At 50.2% G+C, this 18,951-nt stretch overlaps 1 protein-coding gene across 1 annotated transcript in view; it reads right to left on the bottom strand.

The window, feature by feature from the left end:
* The window catches only part of TESC (tescalcin), a 65,527-nt gene extending 49,098 nt beyond the window's left edge, over positions 1–16,429 (bottom strand). Inside the window, exon 1 of the mRNA XM_059040400.2 lies at positions 16,151–16,429. Within this exon, the coding sequence (XP_058896383.1) occupies positions 16,151–16,208 (58 nt within the window). The 5' untranslated portion in view covers positions 16,209–16,429. The remainder of the gene's footprint in view (positions 1–16,150) is intronic.
* Between the last annotated feature and the right edge of the window lie 2,522 nt (positions 16,430–18,951).

Here is an 18,951-nt window from a genome sequence, read left to right on the forward strand (position 1 = left end):
TGTGTAATCTTATTTAAATTAAAAAATTTTTAACTTCAACGGCTATAATGAAAAGTAAAACAGAAAATACCTAGCATTGGTCACACTGTGGAGAAACTGGACCCCTCAGACATTGCTGGTGGAAATGGAAAATTGCACAGCTGCTGTGGAAAACAGTTTGGTGACTCCTCAATAAATTAAACATAGATTTACCACACAATTCTATATAACCAAGATAAATGAAAACATACGCCCACAGAAACACCCATAAATGAATGTTCACAGCACTACCATGCACAACGGCCAAAAGAAACAACCCAGATGTCCATCGACAGGTGAATGGATTAAGAAAGCAGCTCATGCAGCTCAATATCAAAAAAACAACCCCATCAAAAAACAGGTGGAAGATCAGAGAAATGCAAAGCAAAACTACAATGAGGTATCACCGCATACTGGTCAGAATGGCCGTCATCAAAAAGTCTACAAACAGAGCTGCAATGAACATTGTGGTAGATGACTCTTTGAATTATGGTTTTCTCAGGGTATATGCCCAGTAGTGGGATTGCTGGGTCGTATGGTAGTTCTATTTTCAGTTTTTTAAGGAACCTCCATACTGTTCTCCATAGTAGCTGTATCCATTTACATTCCCACCAACAGTGCAAGAGGGTTCCCTTTTCTCCACACCCTCTCCAGCATTTGTTGTTTGTAGATTTTCTGATCGTGCCCATTCTAACTGGTGTGAGGTGATACCTCATTGTAGTTTTGATTTGCGTTTCACTAATGATTAATGATGTTGAGCATTCTTACATGGAAGCAACCTAAGTGTCCATCAACAGATGAATGGATAAAGAAGACGTGGCACATATATACAATGGAATATTATTCAGCCATAAAAAGGAACGAAACTGAGTTATTTGTAGTGAGGTGGATGGACTTAGAGACTGTCATACAGAGTGAAGTAAATCAGAAAGAGAAAAACAAATACTGTATGCTAACACATATATATGGAATCTAAAACAAGAAGGAAAAAAAAAGGTCAGAAGAACCTAGGGGTAAGATGGGAATAAAGATGCAGACCTACTAGAGAATGGACTTGAGAATATAGGGAGGGGGAAGGGTAAGCTGTGATGAAGTGAGAAAGTGCCATGGGCATATATACACTACCAAAGGTAAAATAGATAGCTAGTGGGAAGCAGCCGCACAGCACAGGGAGATCAGCTCGGTGCTTTGTGACCACCTAGAAGGGTGGGATAGGGAGGGAGGGTGGGAGGGAGATAGATGCAAGAGGGAAGAGATATGGGAACGTGTGTATATGTATAACTGATTCACTTTGTTATAAAGCAGAAACTAACACACCATTGTAAAGCAGTTATACTCTAATAAATATGTTTAAAAAAAAGTCTACAAACAAATGCTGGGGAGGGTGTGGAGAAAAGGGAACCCTCTTGCACTGTTGGTGGGAATGTAAATGGATACAGCCACTATGAAGAACAGTATGGAGGTTCCTTGAAAAACTAAAAATGTACTACCATACAGTCCAGCAATCCCACTACTGGGCATATATCTGGAGAAAACGAATTTGAAAGATACATGCACCCCAATGTTCACTGCAGCACTATTTACAATAGCCAGGAAATGGAAGCAACCTAAATGTCCACCGACAAAGGTATGGATAAGGAAGATGGGGTACATATATACAATGGAATATTGCTCAGCCATAAAAAAGAATGAAATAAGGCCATCTGCAGCAACATGGATGGACCTAGAGATTGTCATACTGAGTGAAGTCAGAAAGAGAAAGACAAATATCATATCACTTAAAGTGGAATTTTAAAAAATGATACAAATGGACTTATTTACAAAACAGAAACAGACTCACAGCCTTCAAAAACAAACTTACGGCTACCAAAGGGGAAAGATGGAGGGGAGGGATAAATCAGGAGTTAGGGGTAAACATAAACAAACTACTACATAGAAAACAGATCATCAACAAGGACCTACTGTAGAGCACAGGGTACTCTACTCAGCGTTCTGCCTATACGGGAAAAGAATCTGAAAAAAAAATGGATATATGTGCTTTGCTGTACACCTGAAACACAACATTGTAAATCAACTATACTCCAATAGAAATTTAAAATTAAATTTAAAAAGTAAGTACTAGGGGTGTAATGTACATGGTAAATATAATTAACACTGCTGTTTGTTATATATGAAAGTTACTGAGAGAAAATCCTAAGAGTTCTCATCACAAGAAAAGAAAAAAAGGTTTTTTTCTACTTCTTAAATTTTGTATCTATATGAAATGATGGATGTCCTCTAAACTTATTGCGATCATCACTTCGTGATGTATGTATATCAAATCGTTATGCTGCACACCTTAAACTTATATAGTGCTGTATGTCAATTATATCTCAGTAAAACTGGAAGAAGAAAAAAGGCAGGCAGCACAGTTTTTTTCCTCCCATATTCAGTTTGCTTGTTTACTAAAAACTACATATTTAAGGAAACAAAGAACAATATTTGATTAAAAACTGATTTAATGAAAAAGTGTTCTATCCATACAATGGAATATTATGTGGCCATAAAAAAGGATGGAGTACTGACAGCTGCTACAACGTGGATGAACCTGGAACGCATTCTGCTGAGGCAAAGAAACCAGACACAAAAGGCCACATAGTGTGTGATCCCATTGGTGTGAAATGCCCAGAATAGGCAAATCTACGGACACAGAAATTGGATGAGTGGGGTGCTAATGGGTCTGGGGTCTTTGCCTGGCCCTGGCCCCAATGGTCAGGCTGCCGCCCTGGTATGCTAAGCAAGGAGTCACTGGGGAAGGAGGGTCGTACAGACCAGGGGTCAGAGACAACACTCAGGAAGGAGGGCGGGAGGAGACTAGGGGCCGAGAAACAGGCCCGAAATCTCCCACAAGGTCCAGCCTCCCTCACGTGACTTGTGAGGCAAGCGAAGATCCCCATTTACCCCCGTCCGCTACGGGCTGGTCAGGACTATTTGAGCCTGGTTTTGAGGGGCATACAGAATACCACTTGCTTCTTTCTTTCTCCCAGAATCTGGGCTGCCCTCAGGGGTGTGAGGGCCTGACGGACTCCTCCGTGGCACACCTCTATCTGCTCAACCCTCTTGACAGGTGCCCCCAACACTCAGTAAGAGATAATTACCAAGTGCCTCTGGTTTGCTGGGCACCTGCCAGGTGCCAAGGATGCAGACACAAAAGGCAGAGCCCTCACCTCACTGGGATCCAGGGTCCTAAGTGCAGTGTCCGCTTGCCAAGGAGCACCAAAGTTGGAGTAGGGCTTCCGGTCCACGGGGATGGGGCGGGAGCTGATGCCCGATGGGCTCCCCGGGGCTGAGGACTGGCGCAGGCAGAGTGGGAGAACTCGGGGAGCTCCAAGCCCTTTAGCACGGGTGGAAGGCGGACTAGGAACAGGGGCACAGGAGTGGGGGGCACACGCGTCAGACTAAGGCGTTTAGACTTCACCCTGAGCTTCCGGAGGATGCTAAGCCACAGAACAAGATCCCATGTGCCCGGCAACCGAATGGAGGGCAGATGCAGGTGATGCGGCTGGGTACCCACTGAGAGGTGGGCAGCTGTAGCAGTCCAGGTAGGGAAGGGTGCTCAAGACACAGCTGAGAGAAGCAAGGGTGGTGGAGAGCATGCTGGCTGCTTTCTCCGGGGGCACCCCACAGCCACCCTGCCTCCCTCCGTTTCCCCCAGCAGTGCCAGCCTGGATGCAGGCTCTGGGACCCCAAATGGCATCACTGGGAAAGGCTTGGTGGCTTCCGGGATCCCCAAAGCTCTCCTGCTGGCTGTGTCCCGCGAGACTGGACAGTACTCAGCCCAGGCACTGGCCGAGGTCCTGCAACACAGAGATGCGCCCAGCCAGACAGAAAGGTGAGCTAATCCCATCGCTGCCAAGAGCTGCAGGTTCAACCCCCAGCTTCTCGTCCTACTAAACCTTCTCCCCAAGACTGTTACTTCCTCCTCCGTAATTCAGAGATAATAATAGCACTGCCTACATGTGGCTGTTCACACCACGAAAAACAATCAAATCACATAAACAATATGCATAATCGTCAAAATGTGGGAACCCAAATGTCCATCTACTTGTGAACAGGTGAACAAAATGCGGCATCTCCATCCAATGGAACATTATTCCACCATGAGACAGAATGAAGCAGTGACACTTGATACAACCTGGATGCACTTTGAAAACATGACATTAAGCAGCCAGACACGCAAGGCCACTACTGTACGCTTCCTTTTATATGAATCTCCCAAAGTAAGCAAATCCATAGAGACAGAAAGTAGGTTAGTGGTTGCCAGGGGCTACGAGTTGGGAGATTAGAGTGACTGCTGAAGCTTCTTTTTGGGGTGATGAAGACGGTCAGGAAGTACAGTGGCGATGGTGGCACAGCACTGTGAATGGGCTTAATGCCACTGAATTGGACGCTTTAAGATGGTTAAGATGGGGGGCTTCCCTGTTGGTCCAGTGGTTAGGACCCCACGCTTCCACTGTTGGCGGCCCAGGTTCAATCCCTGGTTGGGAAACTAAGATCCTGCAAGCCGCGCGGTGTGGCCAAATTAAATAAATAAATAATAAAAACAAAATAAAATGGTTAGGATGGTAAATTTCATGTTATATGAATTTTGCCCCCATTGAAAAAATATCATATACACACTCAGCACTGGACCCGGCCGGAGGAGCATGAGATCCTAGAGTCGCCATGCTTGCTATTATTATGTCCCCAAAGCAATAATCTCATGGTACCTATGCGGCTCTTCAGCTGCCTCCAGGATCCCAGTGGAGAGAGAACTTGTGTACCTCCTGGAATTACAGCCCAAGCAATGACCAAGCCGGGGCCTGGGGAGGGAGAGCGAGGGACCGGCCTCCACAGCCTGGAAGGGACCCTCCCCTCACACGCCTGGCACGCACAAGATGCTTCACGGTGCGGATGCCCGCGCTCCTCTCCTCCACCTGCCTGCCCCCTGGAAGCCGTGTGCTGGGCGTGTACACATTCCAGACCACACCTCACTGCTGGGAATGTAAAGTAATCCAAAGATGCACCTGGGTGCGCTCGGTCTTGAGAATGAAGTTATCAAACTCAATTCTATTCCAAGGCAGAAACAACGACAAGAAGATTAATTGCTGGCCTTCCTCCAGCAGCTTTCAACCCTTTGCTTGAAAACTTCAACCCGCCTCGTAAGTGCAAAAGCTGAGGGGTTCCCAGGAAGAGCTGCCCCAGGCCCATGCCAGCCCTGAGGATGGCATTTATTTTAGGTACCGAGGGTCTTGTTAGGATATTTCGTTTTGTTTTGTTTTCTGCACAGAATGAATCCTCCAAATCTCAGGACTGGAGGGGACACTGGGACAGACTGAAGGGACATGATTTTAGAAAACATTCTCCCCTCATGAGCAATGAGACAACTCAGAAAGCTGTTAGAGTGGGTGAGCATGACTCTCAAAATCACACAGACCATGCTCTGCGCATCCACGCTCATCTTCCTATGGCTAGCCTCTGCTCTTTCCCATTTGCCTTAGAGCAGTAACCATAACCACCAAGTGTCAGCATTTACTCAGAGGCAGGAACTAAGCCAAACACCTGACACACATGATCTTATTTAGGCATCATCCCAGTGCCCGCCTCTCCTGGGGGTTATCACACCCATTTTACAGATACAGAAACTGACTCTCAGAGAGGGTGAGTCACTCGCTGAAGGTCACACAGATATGAGTGGCAGAACCGGGATTTGAACCCAGGTCTGTGACTCCAGAATCCGTTCTCATGACCATCTGCTGTGCTGTCCGCCAAAACTAAGAAGTGACTGGGACAATGAATACATACCATTTACATCAGTAATCAAAGAGAGATGTCTCCATTTTAATAAAAACACTAAAGATGAGGAAGGGAGAAAAGCAACAGTTAATCAGCAGAGATTTGGGCACTTTTCAGAGCCTCTAGGGAACTGGTTTTCACATTCTTCCAGAACAATCTTCAGCTCCAGATTTACCAAAAGCACGAGGGCTTATTATGGTAGGACATTTAGGTAAAGAAATCCAGTTTCAGGACTTCCCTGGTGGCCCAGTGGTTAAGACTCCACGCTTCTGCAGGGTAGATCCCTGACTGGGGAACTAAGATCCCACATGTCACACAGCACGGCCAAAAAATAAAAATATATATATAAAAGACCAAAAAAAGAACTCCAGTTCCTTCTACAAGGAGCTAACACAGACTTTGCATTCCACTATGAACCCATGAAGCACTGGATAAAATTAGAAACAAATTTAAGACATCACTAAGCTTGAAAGAAAAGGAAATCCCCAGGTGCCAGAAGCAAGGAGGGGACTCAGACCCAGCAAGTGAGGTGGCCCAGGGGTACAAGAATATTTCCAGGCTCTCACAGCAAAGGGTGTGGCTTCTAGCCCACTGAGTGACAGGAGTGGCCTTGGGTCCATAGGAGTTAGAAGTGAGACTCCTATCAAAAGGTAGAGCACAAAGGGCTGCCTCTCCATATAAGGTGGGACAGAAAAATGTTCCCTGCTGGCCCAGAGAATCAACAAGGAAGCTGACTCTGCAGAAGAGGTGGCAGGGTGCAGAGAGGAGAAGAAGGGGACTCTGTGATGAATCAAAACTCCAGGCCTGTGTCATTCATGAGAGAAAAATCCAAACCTCTGTGGTGCAGGAAAGCCAAATTGAGGAATTAATTTAAAAAGTGTTTCCAGACTAGTGAGAGCCCTAAGGTACCTAGAACAACAAATGCAAAGCACTGTGCGAGGTACTTCTATAGCCCAGGGCACAGGGTACTCTCACGGGGGAGGTACTTCAGCTAAGCCCATCTCTACTCGGTTTGGCCTCAGCATGAATCTGGAGATGAGTGAAAACCAGGGGGGAGCCAGCCCAAAGATGAGCTCAGAATCAAAAACCAAACTACACAGCAAATGACCACCATATCAGAGAGAATCAGCAGACACAATTAATAAGTGGAATGGACCCCACCCCAAGAAGATGAGATAGCAGAAACTATACAGTAAGCTTTAAATAATTACAAATAATATAAGAACAGTACCTTATGACAAAAGCAGTGAATCTGAAAAACTTATAGAACTTACAAAATGTTTTTTTTAAGTCTATGGAATTTAAAAAACTAATTTGGGTTAAGGCAGCAAAGCTATAATAGCTAAAGAGAGAATTACTGAATTGGAAGACAGACCTAAGGAAACAAATCAAAATACAGCACAGAGCAACAAAAAGATAGGAAATATGCAAGAAAAGTAAAGAGGCATTCAGGACAGAATAACACAGTTCATCACCTTTCAAAAGTAATTACTGAGGAAAAAGATTAGGAGAAAGGGGAGAGATAATATCTTCATTATGGAAGATATCAGTCATTTTTAGAATAATACAGCATTAACCATTCCCAGGCAGGATAAATTAAATCCACACCTACACAAAGCACCTAAAAAAACACCACCAACAAATATTTTTAAACAGAGGGGAAAAAACAGATTTCTATAAAGAAATATCAATCAGACAAAAGAGCTGACTTTTCAACAGCAAAAAGAGACCAAACAGTGCTCAGAGAAAACATGCAGCAACCTCAAATTTTATACCCAGCCAAATGATCATTCCTGTAGCCTGGCAAAATAAAGACATTCTCAGACAAAGCTGACAACTCACAGAGACTCGTGGCAAACTCCATGGAAAGGTGTGTTACATAAGAAGAAACTGAATTTGGGGACTTCCCTGGTGGTTCAGTGGGTAGGACTCTGTGCTCCCAAGGCAGGGGGGGCCCGGGTTTGATCCCTGGTTGGGGAACTAGATCCTGTACGCATGCTGCGACTAAGAGTTCACGTGCCACAAATAAGAAGCCTGCATGCTCCAACTAAAAAAGGATCCTGCATGCCACAACTAAGACCTCGTACAGCCCAAATAAATAAATATTTTTTAAAAAAGAAACTGAATCTGTAAGGAAGAATGGTTGCAAAAATCAATAGTCTGCATAAAACAAAAACCAATACATAGGTTTTTAAATTAAAGAAGAAATACTACAGAGTGATACAAATTAAAGCATGCTAAGGTCCCTGATCATTAGTACATCAAGAAAATGACAAACTTGAGGCATGTCAAAGATGGCAGATGTGTCACAAGTGATCTGAATTACTGAAGAAAGTTACAGAATACCCTTAAAAAGGAGATATAGGGCCAGCTTCTGAAAGGTTTACAATCGAAATGATCTGTACCCGCCAACAACTATTGAACACTTATGACGTGTGAAGAGCTTCACTCAAATTCTCATTCAATCCTCACAGCAGCCCTGGGACACATTCCCATCATATAGATGAGGAAACTAAGACTCAGGGAGGCAAAGTGTCTCGCTTAGACAGTAAACAGCAGCGTCGTGATTCAAACCCACATCTACCTGCTGGCAAAGGTCAAGGCAGCGGAAGACTAGTCTGTGTCCACGTGGGACTCTGGCTGAGGCCTTGGAGATGCGGGAGAGGACAAGATAAGGGAACCCCTGAGAACTACCAGGTGGGTGAGGCCTGTGAAGTGCTGGGTGCCCACCTGGGGCTCTCTGATCACTGAGACCCTGGCATGGGTGCTCAGGAGCTGGGAAGGGCCCCCCCACCTTCTCTTTCCATCGCTGTATAACTCAGTCATACCAACCGTGCTGCTGTCTCCTGCCTGGCCACCGGCCCTCCCTCCCAGAGGTACCTGGGCCCTGAGACCTAACTGCTCCCTTTCACCTCCCAGGGAGCTGTGCTGAGAACAGAAGGCCCACTTCTGACAGCCTGTCCGTCCACAGAAGTCACACTGTTGGGACAACACAGGGCCTTTTTGTCCTCACGCTTAAGGTGATTTCCACCACTGGCAGAAATCACCCACTTGACCTTCTGGTTTTATGAATTAATAATAAAGATGGAGCCGGCGACAGGATGGCTGGCAGGACCAGGGTGCCAGGCTCCTCCTCATCACCTTGCCCAGCCTCTCCAGGCTGGGAAAAGGAGGCCCTGCCTTATCTTCCCAAAGCAGTGGGCACTCCCGAGCCAAAAACGCCTTGTTCTCCGGGCTTGAGATAGCAGATACTGAAGTGCTTTGCAAAAGTAGAAGCATCTTATCGAGGCATTTTTTTCTGTACGATTGGGCCGTATGGCATATCTGAGCAGTGATTAAATTCCATGCTACATTCTGGGGACCATTAACTCACAGAAAAATTAGCCTGCCAGCGTGGGGATGGGGGAGGCGAGAAAGAAAGATGCATAAGGGATCTAATTACTACTAATCCGTGGAGCTGGGAAGTCTTGGAGTGGTTTGCCAGTTACTTTCACGCAGAGAAAACAGAACTTCTGAGACAGACGTGAGCCACACAGTCAGAGCCAGGAAATGGAGGGGGTCTCTTCTTAGCTCTCCCCACACCCCTCAAACTGCTCATCACCAAGCTTGCCCTCCCCGGGGCTTTGGGGGACACAGCCCACACTTCTAGAACTTTCCACATCACCCAGGGCTAATCCTATCTGCCTTGAGGTCTGATTCTCCCCTTTTGCCAACTGGGTAAACAAGTGTGTGGAACACTGTTAACAAGGTCATGGGGCAGCAGTGTTGCCTCTCACCGATAACATGACTTGGGTCACTCATACTCTCCACCTATGTTATGTCACACGGGAGAGCCAGTTTCTCCGTGCACCCGAAAGAGAGAGCTTTTTTCTTTTTTTTTTTTTTTCCTACAGTGTATCCCTAAATTTATTTTTATTTATTTATTTAATTTGTATTGAGTCTGGTTGCTTTACAATGTCGTGTTAGCCTCCACTGCACGACAAAATGAATAAGCCATACACGTACAGACATCCCTTTCCTTTTGGACTCCCGTCCCATTTAGGTCACCACAGTGCACTAGGTGAGTTCCCTGTCCTATACAGCATGCTCCCCCATCTGTGGGCCATTTTATAAATAGTATCAATAATATGTATGTGTCAATCCCAGTCTCTCAATTCCTCCCACCCCACCCCTTTCCCCCTTGGCATCCATACATTTGTTCTCTACCCATCTCTACTTCTGCTTTGCAAGTAAGATCATCTATACCATTAAAGAGGCCTTGTTTTGAATTTGGGTTCCACACACAGCATCTAAGTGACCTTTTTAAAAATTATATTTTCTTGGGCTTCCCTGGTGGCACAGTGGTTGAGGGTCTGCCTGCCAATGCAGGGGACACGGGTTCGTGTCCCGGTCTGGGAAGATCCCACATGCCGCGGAGCGGCTGGGCCCGTGAGCCATGGCCGTTGCGCCTGCGCGTCCGGAGCCTGTGCTCCGCAATGGGAGAGGCCGCGACAGTGAGAGGCCCGTGTACCACAAAAAATATATATATATTTTTTTCTTTGTTTTTATTGAAGTATAATTCATTTATAATATCAAAATCGTGTTAGTTGCAGGTATACAGCACAGTGATTCAATTATACGTATGCATCTAAGTGACCTTGAGCAGTCACCTGCATGTCTGAGCCTGTTTCCTCATCTGTAAACGGGTAACAAAAGTCCCACTGGGCTCTTAGGAGGATGAGATGATGCATGGAAAAGGCCCAAGAAGGAGCAGCTGTTACCTCATGCACAGCTCTAGACCATCTCGTTGACTGCCACATCTTCAAACGGGTGGAAATGGCGGCTCAGAGAGGGCTGCGGCCTGGAGCAGGCGTCTCAGCACTGCCGCGTGGGGCAAGTCCGATGATTGCCGGCCTCCTAGCCCTATTCTGCAGCTACTGCTAACATGGGATGACCGGATCCAGGTGCACAGAGTGCAAAATGGGCCGGAGCAGGGGGTGCTTCTGGGTGCCCAGGAATTAGTTCACTTGCTACCCAGCCCTTTCCTGCACGTTTCCACACTGGGAGCAGCCCGGGAGTGGGCAGAGGTCTGGACAACCCGCCCGCCCAAGGCAGAAAAGGCTCCAGAGGGCGGGGGTCGCTTGGCCCTCCCTGCTGTGGTCTTGACCACTGCGCCCAGGGCCCCTGAGAGCTGAGCCTTTGGGGACCAGTCCTCCCAGATATGTCTGTTACTCCCTCAGCAGGGAGCCACCAGTTTTCATTCTTCTAAAAAAGTTTAAGTGCTCTTATTGTTACTTTCTTATTGGGGTCTGATTTACATACTGTGGAATGTATCTTCACTGTTTTAAGAATCTCAGGAAAGCTGAGGGTCCACATCTCCCAGAGCCCCACGGACACAATTCTGTACCCCACTCTATGGGTTTCAGAGACTCCCCAAGGATCCCAAGTTAAAACCGCAGTCCACCCCAGAGGAAACGGAAAGGGAGCCAATAGGTCTTGTTGGCCATTTAGCTTCACAAGCCTTGGGGACAACAGGATGAACACAGTGGTACCGGCCGGTCCGCCCTTACCCCTCAAGGCGGTACCCGAGCTCCAGGAAGGCAGGGGAGGTGTCTGGTGCACCAGGGAAATGTGGCATGTGGTGAAGGGGCTGAGGCTGCAGTCTGGGGCTGCTTGAAGACTTTATAACCCAGGAGTACTGCCCAGCCGGGAGATTCCAGTGGAAAATGCAGTGCCACCCCTAGAAGCCAGCCCAGGGCACACAGGCCTCCCGCATGTCTGGTTCCCTCCCCAGAGGATGAGGTCCGGGGGTCAGACCAGGACTTGAATCCCGTCTCTGCTTCTCCGTGGCCTGTGGCAGTCACGTCCTCTCTTCAACCTTGACTTCCCCATCTCTGGAATGGGAAGGCCACAGTGTTCCTGGGAGGATTCCATGAGCCACTGTGGGGAAACTTCATAGCTCAGCACAGTGTTTCGCAGATGACAGGCGCCCGATAAACATTAGCTCTAACCATCATGAGGTCTGAACTCTAGATCTGGGAGATTGATTTTTTTCTTCTTCCTTCTGGCAGCTTCTTGGCATCTACGGAGACATGCCTGTGGAGCTGTCTCGGAGCCTGAAGGAAAATATAGACACCTCCACTTTTCCCAGATTCCTCCTCGTAGGCTTTCCTTTCCAATTCCAGGAGCAGACACGGGGTTGGGGGGACAGGAAGCGGGGGCCACCTCCAGGCCAGCTCAAGGAGGGGACAGGGAACACGCTACGGTGAGAGATTCCTCTCTTCCTGTCCAGCGTTCACGTCACACCTTGGGACACACGCTGGGCTTGACACCACGCCTGCCACGGAGAAAGGCCGGCTCACCACTCGGACACACAACCAGAATGCCTTCGCTCGGGTGTTTAATATGAATTTTAACAGTCTAGGTATTCAGCTTTCCTGGAGCAGAAAAGATGTTTGGGAGTACTTGTCTACGTTTTAAATCAGTCGACGAGACTCTGACAGGCAAGGAGGGGTGGGCGTGCGGACCCAAGGATGCCCTGCGTGAGCGAGCTTGCGCTCAGGCCTATTTTTGGCGGGGCTGACGTGGCCAAGGCCAGCTGCTGGTGTGGCACTAGATTGTATACCGGACACTGGCTCCTGGGCAACACTCCCTGGGTTATAAAGTCCCCAGGGCCTTCACCCCTTCAACGTGAACCCCTTGTGTTCCGAGTACAAAGGTACTGAGTACACCCCCCAGTCTCAGGGAGCTCCAAGTTTCAAGGGGGTGGCAGGTGACAGAGCTGACAATTGTAACAGGGTGTGACGTGAGCTATTACAGGAGGGAATGCAGGGGCTGCGGGAGTGCTGAGGTCGGGCATTTAACACACAAAGGTAGGAGGGAGGGTAGCCGGGGATGGCTTTCTGGAAGGAAACAATAGGTAAGCTGAGCTCTCAACAAGGAAGAGCATGAATTTCATAAAGAGATGCGGCAAAGAGGAAACACGTGCGATCTTCACCTCGGTGGTGGTTACAGAAGTACGGCCGTATGCAAATGCCGAATTATGTGAGATGGAAAGAGTGCTCCAGGCGCAGGGAACAGATCGTACAAAGGCCTGGTGGTGAGAAAAATATACGGGCAGGCTGTTCCTATCCCTTCTGGGTTCCTAGCAATCTGAGGGGCAACGAAACACAGTGAAAGCACAGCAGTGGCAGGACAGGGGACCCGGGGATCCTGAGATCCCCTACTCCTCCGCTTATGAGCCGTGGGAAGGGAGGCAAGTTGCTTTACTCCTCTGAGCCTCTGTAAAACGGCCACAGTGCCACCTTCCCTGGAGGATTACCGTGAGGGTTCCAAGAGAGAGCATGCAAAGGGACCAGGCTGATTCTTCAAATCGGGGACCGCCCTGGTCCTCAGAGAAGCGGGGGAAGCCTAGCAAGCCTGTGGGCGCAGCCTGTTCTCTGGCTGCCCTGGACCTAGGCTCTTCCCCCTTCTCGGGGATGCTTCCCAAGGGTTCTTACAGGAACACTCCACCCAGCCCGCAGGATGCTGGGAGCTGATGTTCCCATACCAGGTCAAGCACTGCCACACATACATACACCCTCTTGTTCAATCTATACCTCCACCCCACGATCCAGGTGGGAGCACTAACGCTCAGAGAGGTAAAATGACTTGCTTAAGGTCATGCAGCTGTGAAGAAGTGGCACCGAGACTCAACTCTTACTTGCGGCTCAGAGCAACCAGGACCTATCAATGTAATTAAAAGCATGGCTGATAATGCTAAACACTTGTGCTTGTTCTAAATACTTCACGTGAATTCACTCACTTAATCCTTCCTAACAACTCACTTTTATCCCGCTTTTACAGTGCATGAAACTGAGGCACTCAGGGCATACATGACTTGCCCAAGGCTACATACCTATCAAGACCCCTTGAATCAGGTTCCCATCCCAACCTGAGCCCTATGTCCACGTCCTCATCTCATACAAACCTCATTCATTGTCCTCAACTTGTTCCTGCCAGAGGACCTTGGCATTTGCTGTGCCCTCTGCCTCAAATGCACTTCTGACTGGTCTTCACGCAGCTGGCTCTTTCTTACTTGGGTCTATTCCATTACCACCTCCCCCCAGAAGCCCTCCCGGTCCCCTCGAAAGAAATGTTTCCTTGCCCCTCCCCCAACTCTCACGCCATCGGATTGTATCTTCTTCACCGAACTTGACACCAATGGGTTGATCTGTTTATACTGTGCATCTCCCCTCAGGAAATCAACCTCTCTGGGTCTGAATGGATAAAAGTGCTCAGACTGTGCCAACCCCTTTCACAGAACTAGGGGGAAGTTTCCACCTACTTGAAGTTCAGATAACGGAAGGCATTATCCTCCCCTCTAGTCTGACTTCAGAACTCCTTCCCTGAACTCCTCTGTCTCCCCTCCCTCTTTGGGGTGTGAAATCCGAGTTCTGAGCAGCAAAAAGGGAAGTCACATCAGCCACCTCTAGGAAAGCAACAAAGCACGGAACCCTCAGCTTCTATCGTCCGGGTAGGAGGCTGGGCCCAGGAAACTGACAAGATTCCCAGCATGCACTGCAGCCCCATCACCTGTCAAACCCACAACCACATGGAATTCCCCCAGACTGCCTGCCATGGGGTGGGGGGGCTGCCTGAGAGACTGCAGCCAGCCCACCCTTCCTACAGAGATCCCAGCCTCAGAGAACCCCCATTTCTAACCAGCCAGATTCAAGGCAGCCAGAGGGCACTCAAGAAATAATAAAAACAGGGGAAATCCAAGAAAGTCAGGTGACAGGAATCCTACCTCCTCTCTCACGTGCGCCTTGGGGTTGAACTAGACCTTATAAAACTTTTTGAGTAAGTGAAATAGTCACACATGGTTCAAAATGAAAACATAAAAAAGTTAACAGTGAAAAGCTCACTCCCCCTTCATCTTTTCTACCAAATCCCCCAATAAGTATTCATTATTCTTAATTCCTTGATGCAAATAAGTTACAAAAATATACTCTTACTCCCCCTCTTTAAAAAAAGGGGTTCCATATGATATATATGCACCGCAACTATTTTTTTCTCCAGTTGAAGATAGCTCTATATTTGTACACAGAAAGGTGTCCGCATACATGTCTGTGCATGTATGCATGTGTAGACGCAGACACCAATTATTAAGGGCTTCCTGTAATTTTCTCAATTCTCCTGCAAAGAGGTGTTTAGATTGGGAGTCAGGAGGGGTCATTTTTCAGCCCACGCACAAATGGCTGGCCGCCCCCTCCAGCTGATCAACCATGGACGCTGACTGTCTGCACTAAACTCGAAGCAGGCACCAGGAGCCAGCTCCTGATTGGAAATAACAGCTGCAGCTCCCGTTTTCTTCAGCATTTATCTACAAGTTACTAGCAGAAATCCCATTCTAGAAAGAAGGAAACAGAGACAGAGAGAGGTAAAGTGACTAGTCCAAGGACACACAGCCAGGAAGTAGCGCTGGCAGGGTTGACACCCGGTCTGCCCACTGCCAAAGCCAGTCTGCCCACTCACCTGGCCTCTCTCGGTCTTCAGTCCACACCCCCCTTCACAGCCCGTAATACAACCGGGTGCCCCGAGGTCAGGGGCCAGGGTCAAGTTCCCAGCCCGGCTGGACTTGGGCGGTCAGGCGCTTCCGCCATCACTTCCCTGCGGTCAGCTCGGCCCGCAGCCCGGCCTCCCGGTGCGGTGCGCCCTGCCCCGGGCGGATACGGGGCGCACAGCCTCTGTGGGCCCGGGAGTCCGGGCGAGCTCCACGAAGGTCGCCGGGCTCCAGCAAAGTGCTCTTCGGGCGCTGCCTCGCTTAATCCTCCCAGTTACCCATGGCGGGGTAGGGGGGACCCGCCTGAACCCATCTTACAGACGGGAGGCTCAGAGACCCGCTCACCCGCGCTAAGGTCGCGGGGCCGGGCTCCCACCCAGCTCCTGCCAACTGAAAAACTTTCCTCCCCCTGGGTAATCCTGAATCCAAACGACTTTCAGGTGCGGGTCGCGTACAACAGCTGAGCGTCCATGGGCGCTAGCTCTCCCGGTCCCGGGAGCCCGGACACCGCTCCCTCCCGGGTCCGCAGTCCCAGGTTCTGGGGTTCCCAGCCAACTCCGAGAGCACCGAGGCACAGCTGCCGCGACACTTACTCAGCATCACCGCAGCCTGCAAAGTGGCCGGCGGGGACCCATTTGAAGGAGGGGGAGACTGAGGCGCAGAGAGAGCCAGCTACCAGCCCAAGGTCACACAGCGCGGTGGCCCGAAGCCGAGCGGGTGGCCGTGGGCTGGGAGCCCCCGTGCCAGTCGGCCGGCGGTCGCGGTCCCCGCCCCCGTCCCCCGCGGGATACTCACAGCCCGTCTTGCCCTCGAGCTCCCGCACCTCCTCCGACGCGGAGTGAGTAGCGCCCATGGTGCCTGCGGCGGGGGCCCGGGGGCGCTCGTCCCTCCCAGGCCCTGGGCTGGCGTCGGCTGCGCAGCGGCAGGTCCGGCCTCGGGTCCGACACAGGTCGGGACGCCAGGAATTGGTCTGAGCCGCGGGTTCCGCGTGGGGTGCGAGCGCGGCCTCTTATAGCGGCGGCGGGCGGAGCGCCACGGTCCTAGTGCGCTCCGGCTTCGCGCATTGCCGGGAGTGGGGAGCGCCCCGCCCCGGGCCGGAAACGGCGGGGAGAGGGGTGGGGAGAGGAGGGGGACTCAGGTTCCCCTTTCCCCACAACCGCGGCCGTGCCCGTCGCGCCTCACCCCTTCCGCACCCCTGCCGGCTGTGGGAAGAAGGTGTGAGCAGAGTTGGGGGTATAGGTAGGAGGGATCAGACCCCACGGAGGTTCCATGCCCTCCCCCACCCCTGTTCCACTACACATCCTCCCAGATGTCAGGAGGGCAACTCCCTGGGAACAATGGAGAAGGACAGCATTAATTATCTCTATGGTGAACAGCAATAAAGATAAAATAATAATAATAATCCAACCTGCATGCTCAAGTGGGGGGGCTTTCTTTGGCTTATTCCAGGAAAGCCCACCCTGATGAAGTGGGCACACCCACGTACAAGACTGGACTGTCCTAGCTGCTCAGCCTAGTTGCTTAGGGTGGGGACGTTCTCAGTCTTTAGGTTCAGGGATTCTGACTCAGGCAGGGCCCAGGAGGCTGCATTTCAAACTACCAGAGAGAATGCCATCCTTCTGGGAGAAGTTTTGCCTGAAGCTGGCTGAAGGAGTTGGGTTCCGAAACCAGGTTGGGTGACCCCGGCCAGTCCTGCCACCTATCTAACCATGATTCCTTCTTAAGACGGGGATAATAATAGTTAATGAGACATACATCAGAAAGGCCTGGCCTGGGACACAGCGCAAGAGAGCTGCTGTGGAATCATGTCCACTTTACGACAGAGGAACTGCTTCTCAGAAGGGTCACACAGCCAGGGCATCAATTCAAAGTCAACACTTAACCTGTCTCAGGCCCAGGCCATTGTGCGCCACGGTGCCTGGTGATGTGGCCATCAAGGATTGGCATGTATTCAGGGTGTGTCCTGGGTGCCGGGCTCCGCTGACAGCGCTGGCGGGCGGCGGTCATGGAGACTTGAGCCCGCTCACCTACGTCCACGTCCCAGAGCGCTGGGGAGGGAGTGCTGAGAACCAGGTGCCCATACCTGCAGGCCACAGGTCCAAGCTGAGGGTTATAGCCGTTTCCAGGGACAAGGATGCCGTTCAGAGTCACCAGGGGGCTCCCGAAACCTGCCAGAGCAGCAGAATCAGCCCCCTCCTGGTTGAAAATCCAGCTCCCCTTTACTCTGTCAGGAAACTCACAGAGCTGGGGTGACACCTGGAATGTGCATTTGCAAAGCTCGTGGGCGGTGCTGAGACCTAGCCAAGCCCGGGAAATGTTGGCTGTGGGGCATCAGCTGGTCCAAGCAAACTGGAAAGCTGCCTGGGAGACTACATGTCAGCTCAGAAGGAATCTAGAAACCCAAACTGGCCTCTGGATCAAGAAATGGGGCCCTGGGCCCCTTGGGAATTACCCACCACCGCTGGACACAATTTTGTTCCGACTTAAAATATCTGTTCCTGGAATTTTATTAAATTAAATTATCCAAGGATTAAATGCTGGGGCTTTTTGCTGGGGAGATAGAAAATGACGTTCTCATGGCTGCATCTCCTCCCCCTTGGCACGGTTGCTCTCAGAGCTGGTACAGTACAGGTGGGTGGGGGTAAAAGCCCTGGGACAGTGCCCTGGGGCACGGAGGGGGCACGTGGCCTTGCTCTGCCCCTCGGGTGATCGCGGAGAGACTCCCAGTGTATGGGGTGAAGGGAGGTGGTCTTTACTCCATCATCTGTCTACACAGTCAGCTTCATCTCAAGCTCCACTGGCCACGGTCAGTTTCTAGACAAGCATTTGTGCTGGTCCCTTCTGCCAGGAACTCTGCTGCTCTCCCTTTTCCCGTGATCGGGGCTCCTCAGATCTCAGCATAAACATCACCCCCTTGGAGAGTCCTTCTCAGGGCCCCCATCCGCTCTCCTGGGTCTGCTGCCATACAAGCCGCCTTCACCAGCCAGCGGGAGCTGGAAGGCTGGGTGTGATGACCACAGGCAGTTTGTTCCTGACGGCACAGCTTGGAGAAATAATCAGGGGTTCCTTGAGGCAGCGGGAAGGCACAATATGCAGGCTTGCTTGTTCATTCATTGATTCATCGCCCATTTATCGAAGGCCTGCTGTGTACAGGGGCCTGCCTGGGGCCTGGAGCCACACTTCTGCTCTTAAGAGAGTCCTGGAGGAGTGGGAGACAGACACACAGGAGGTGACAACGCAGCGGGGTAAACAAGGCCCCGCAGAGATCTGGAATGTTCGAGCTGGAACGGCCGCTGGAGAGATCCTGTTAATCCCTAAGCTGAGCTTTGGGGAGTCCATGACTGTCCCAAACTGTGGCCCCAAAGGGACATGCCAGAGGCAAATAGTGGCTGGGCAGAAGTACCTGTGAGGTTTGGGGGCCCTGTGGTCACCCACCATGGTCAATTTCAAAGGGCTTTGCCTCCTTCTCTGGCGATGATGCATACACACGGCAGGGCTCTCTGCACACAAAGCCTGCTGCCACTGTTCCAGGACGTCAGGCCTTTAATTCAATCCTGCTAATGGCATCCGAGCACCAAGGAGGTCTGGAGCGCCGC

This window comes from Kogia breviceps, chromosome 15 (assembly GCF_026419965.1).
Source record: "Kogia breviceps isolate mKogBre1 chromosome 15, mKogBre1 haplotype 1, whole genome shotgun sequence".
Taxonomy (NCBI): domain Eukaryota; kingdom Metazoa; phylum Chordata; class Mammalia; order Artiodactyla; family Physeteridae; genus Kogia; species Kogia breviceps.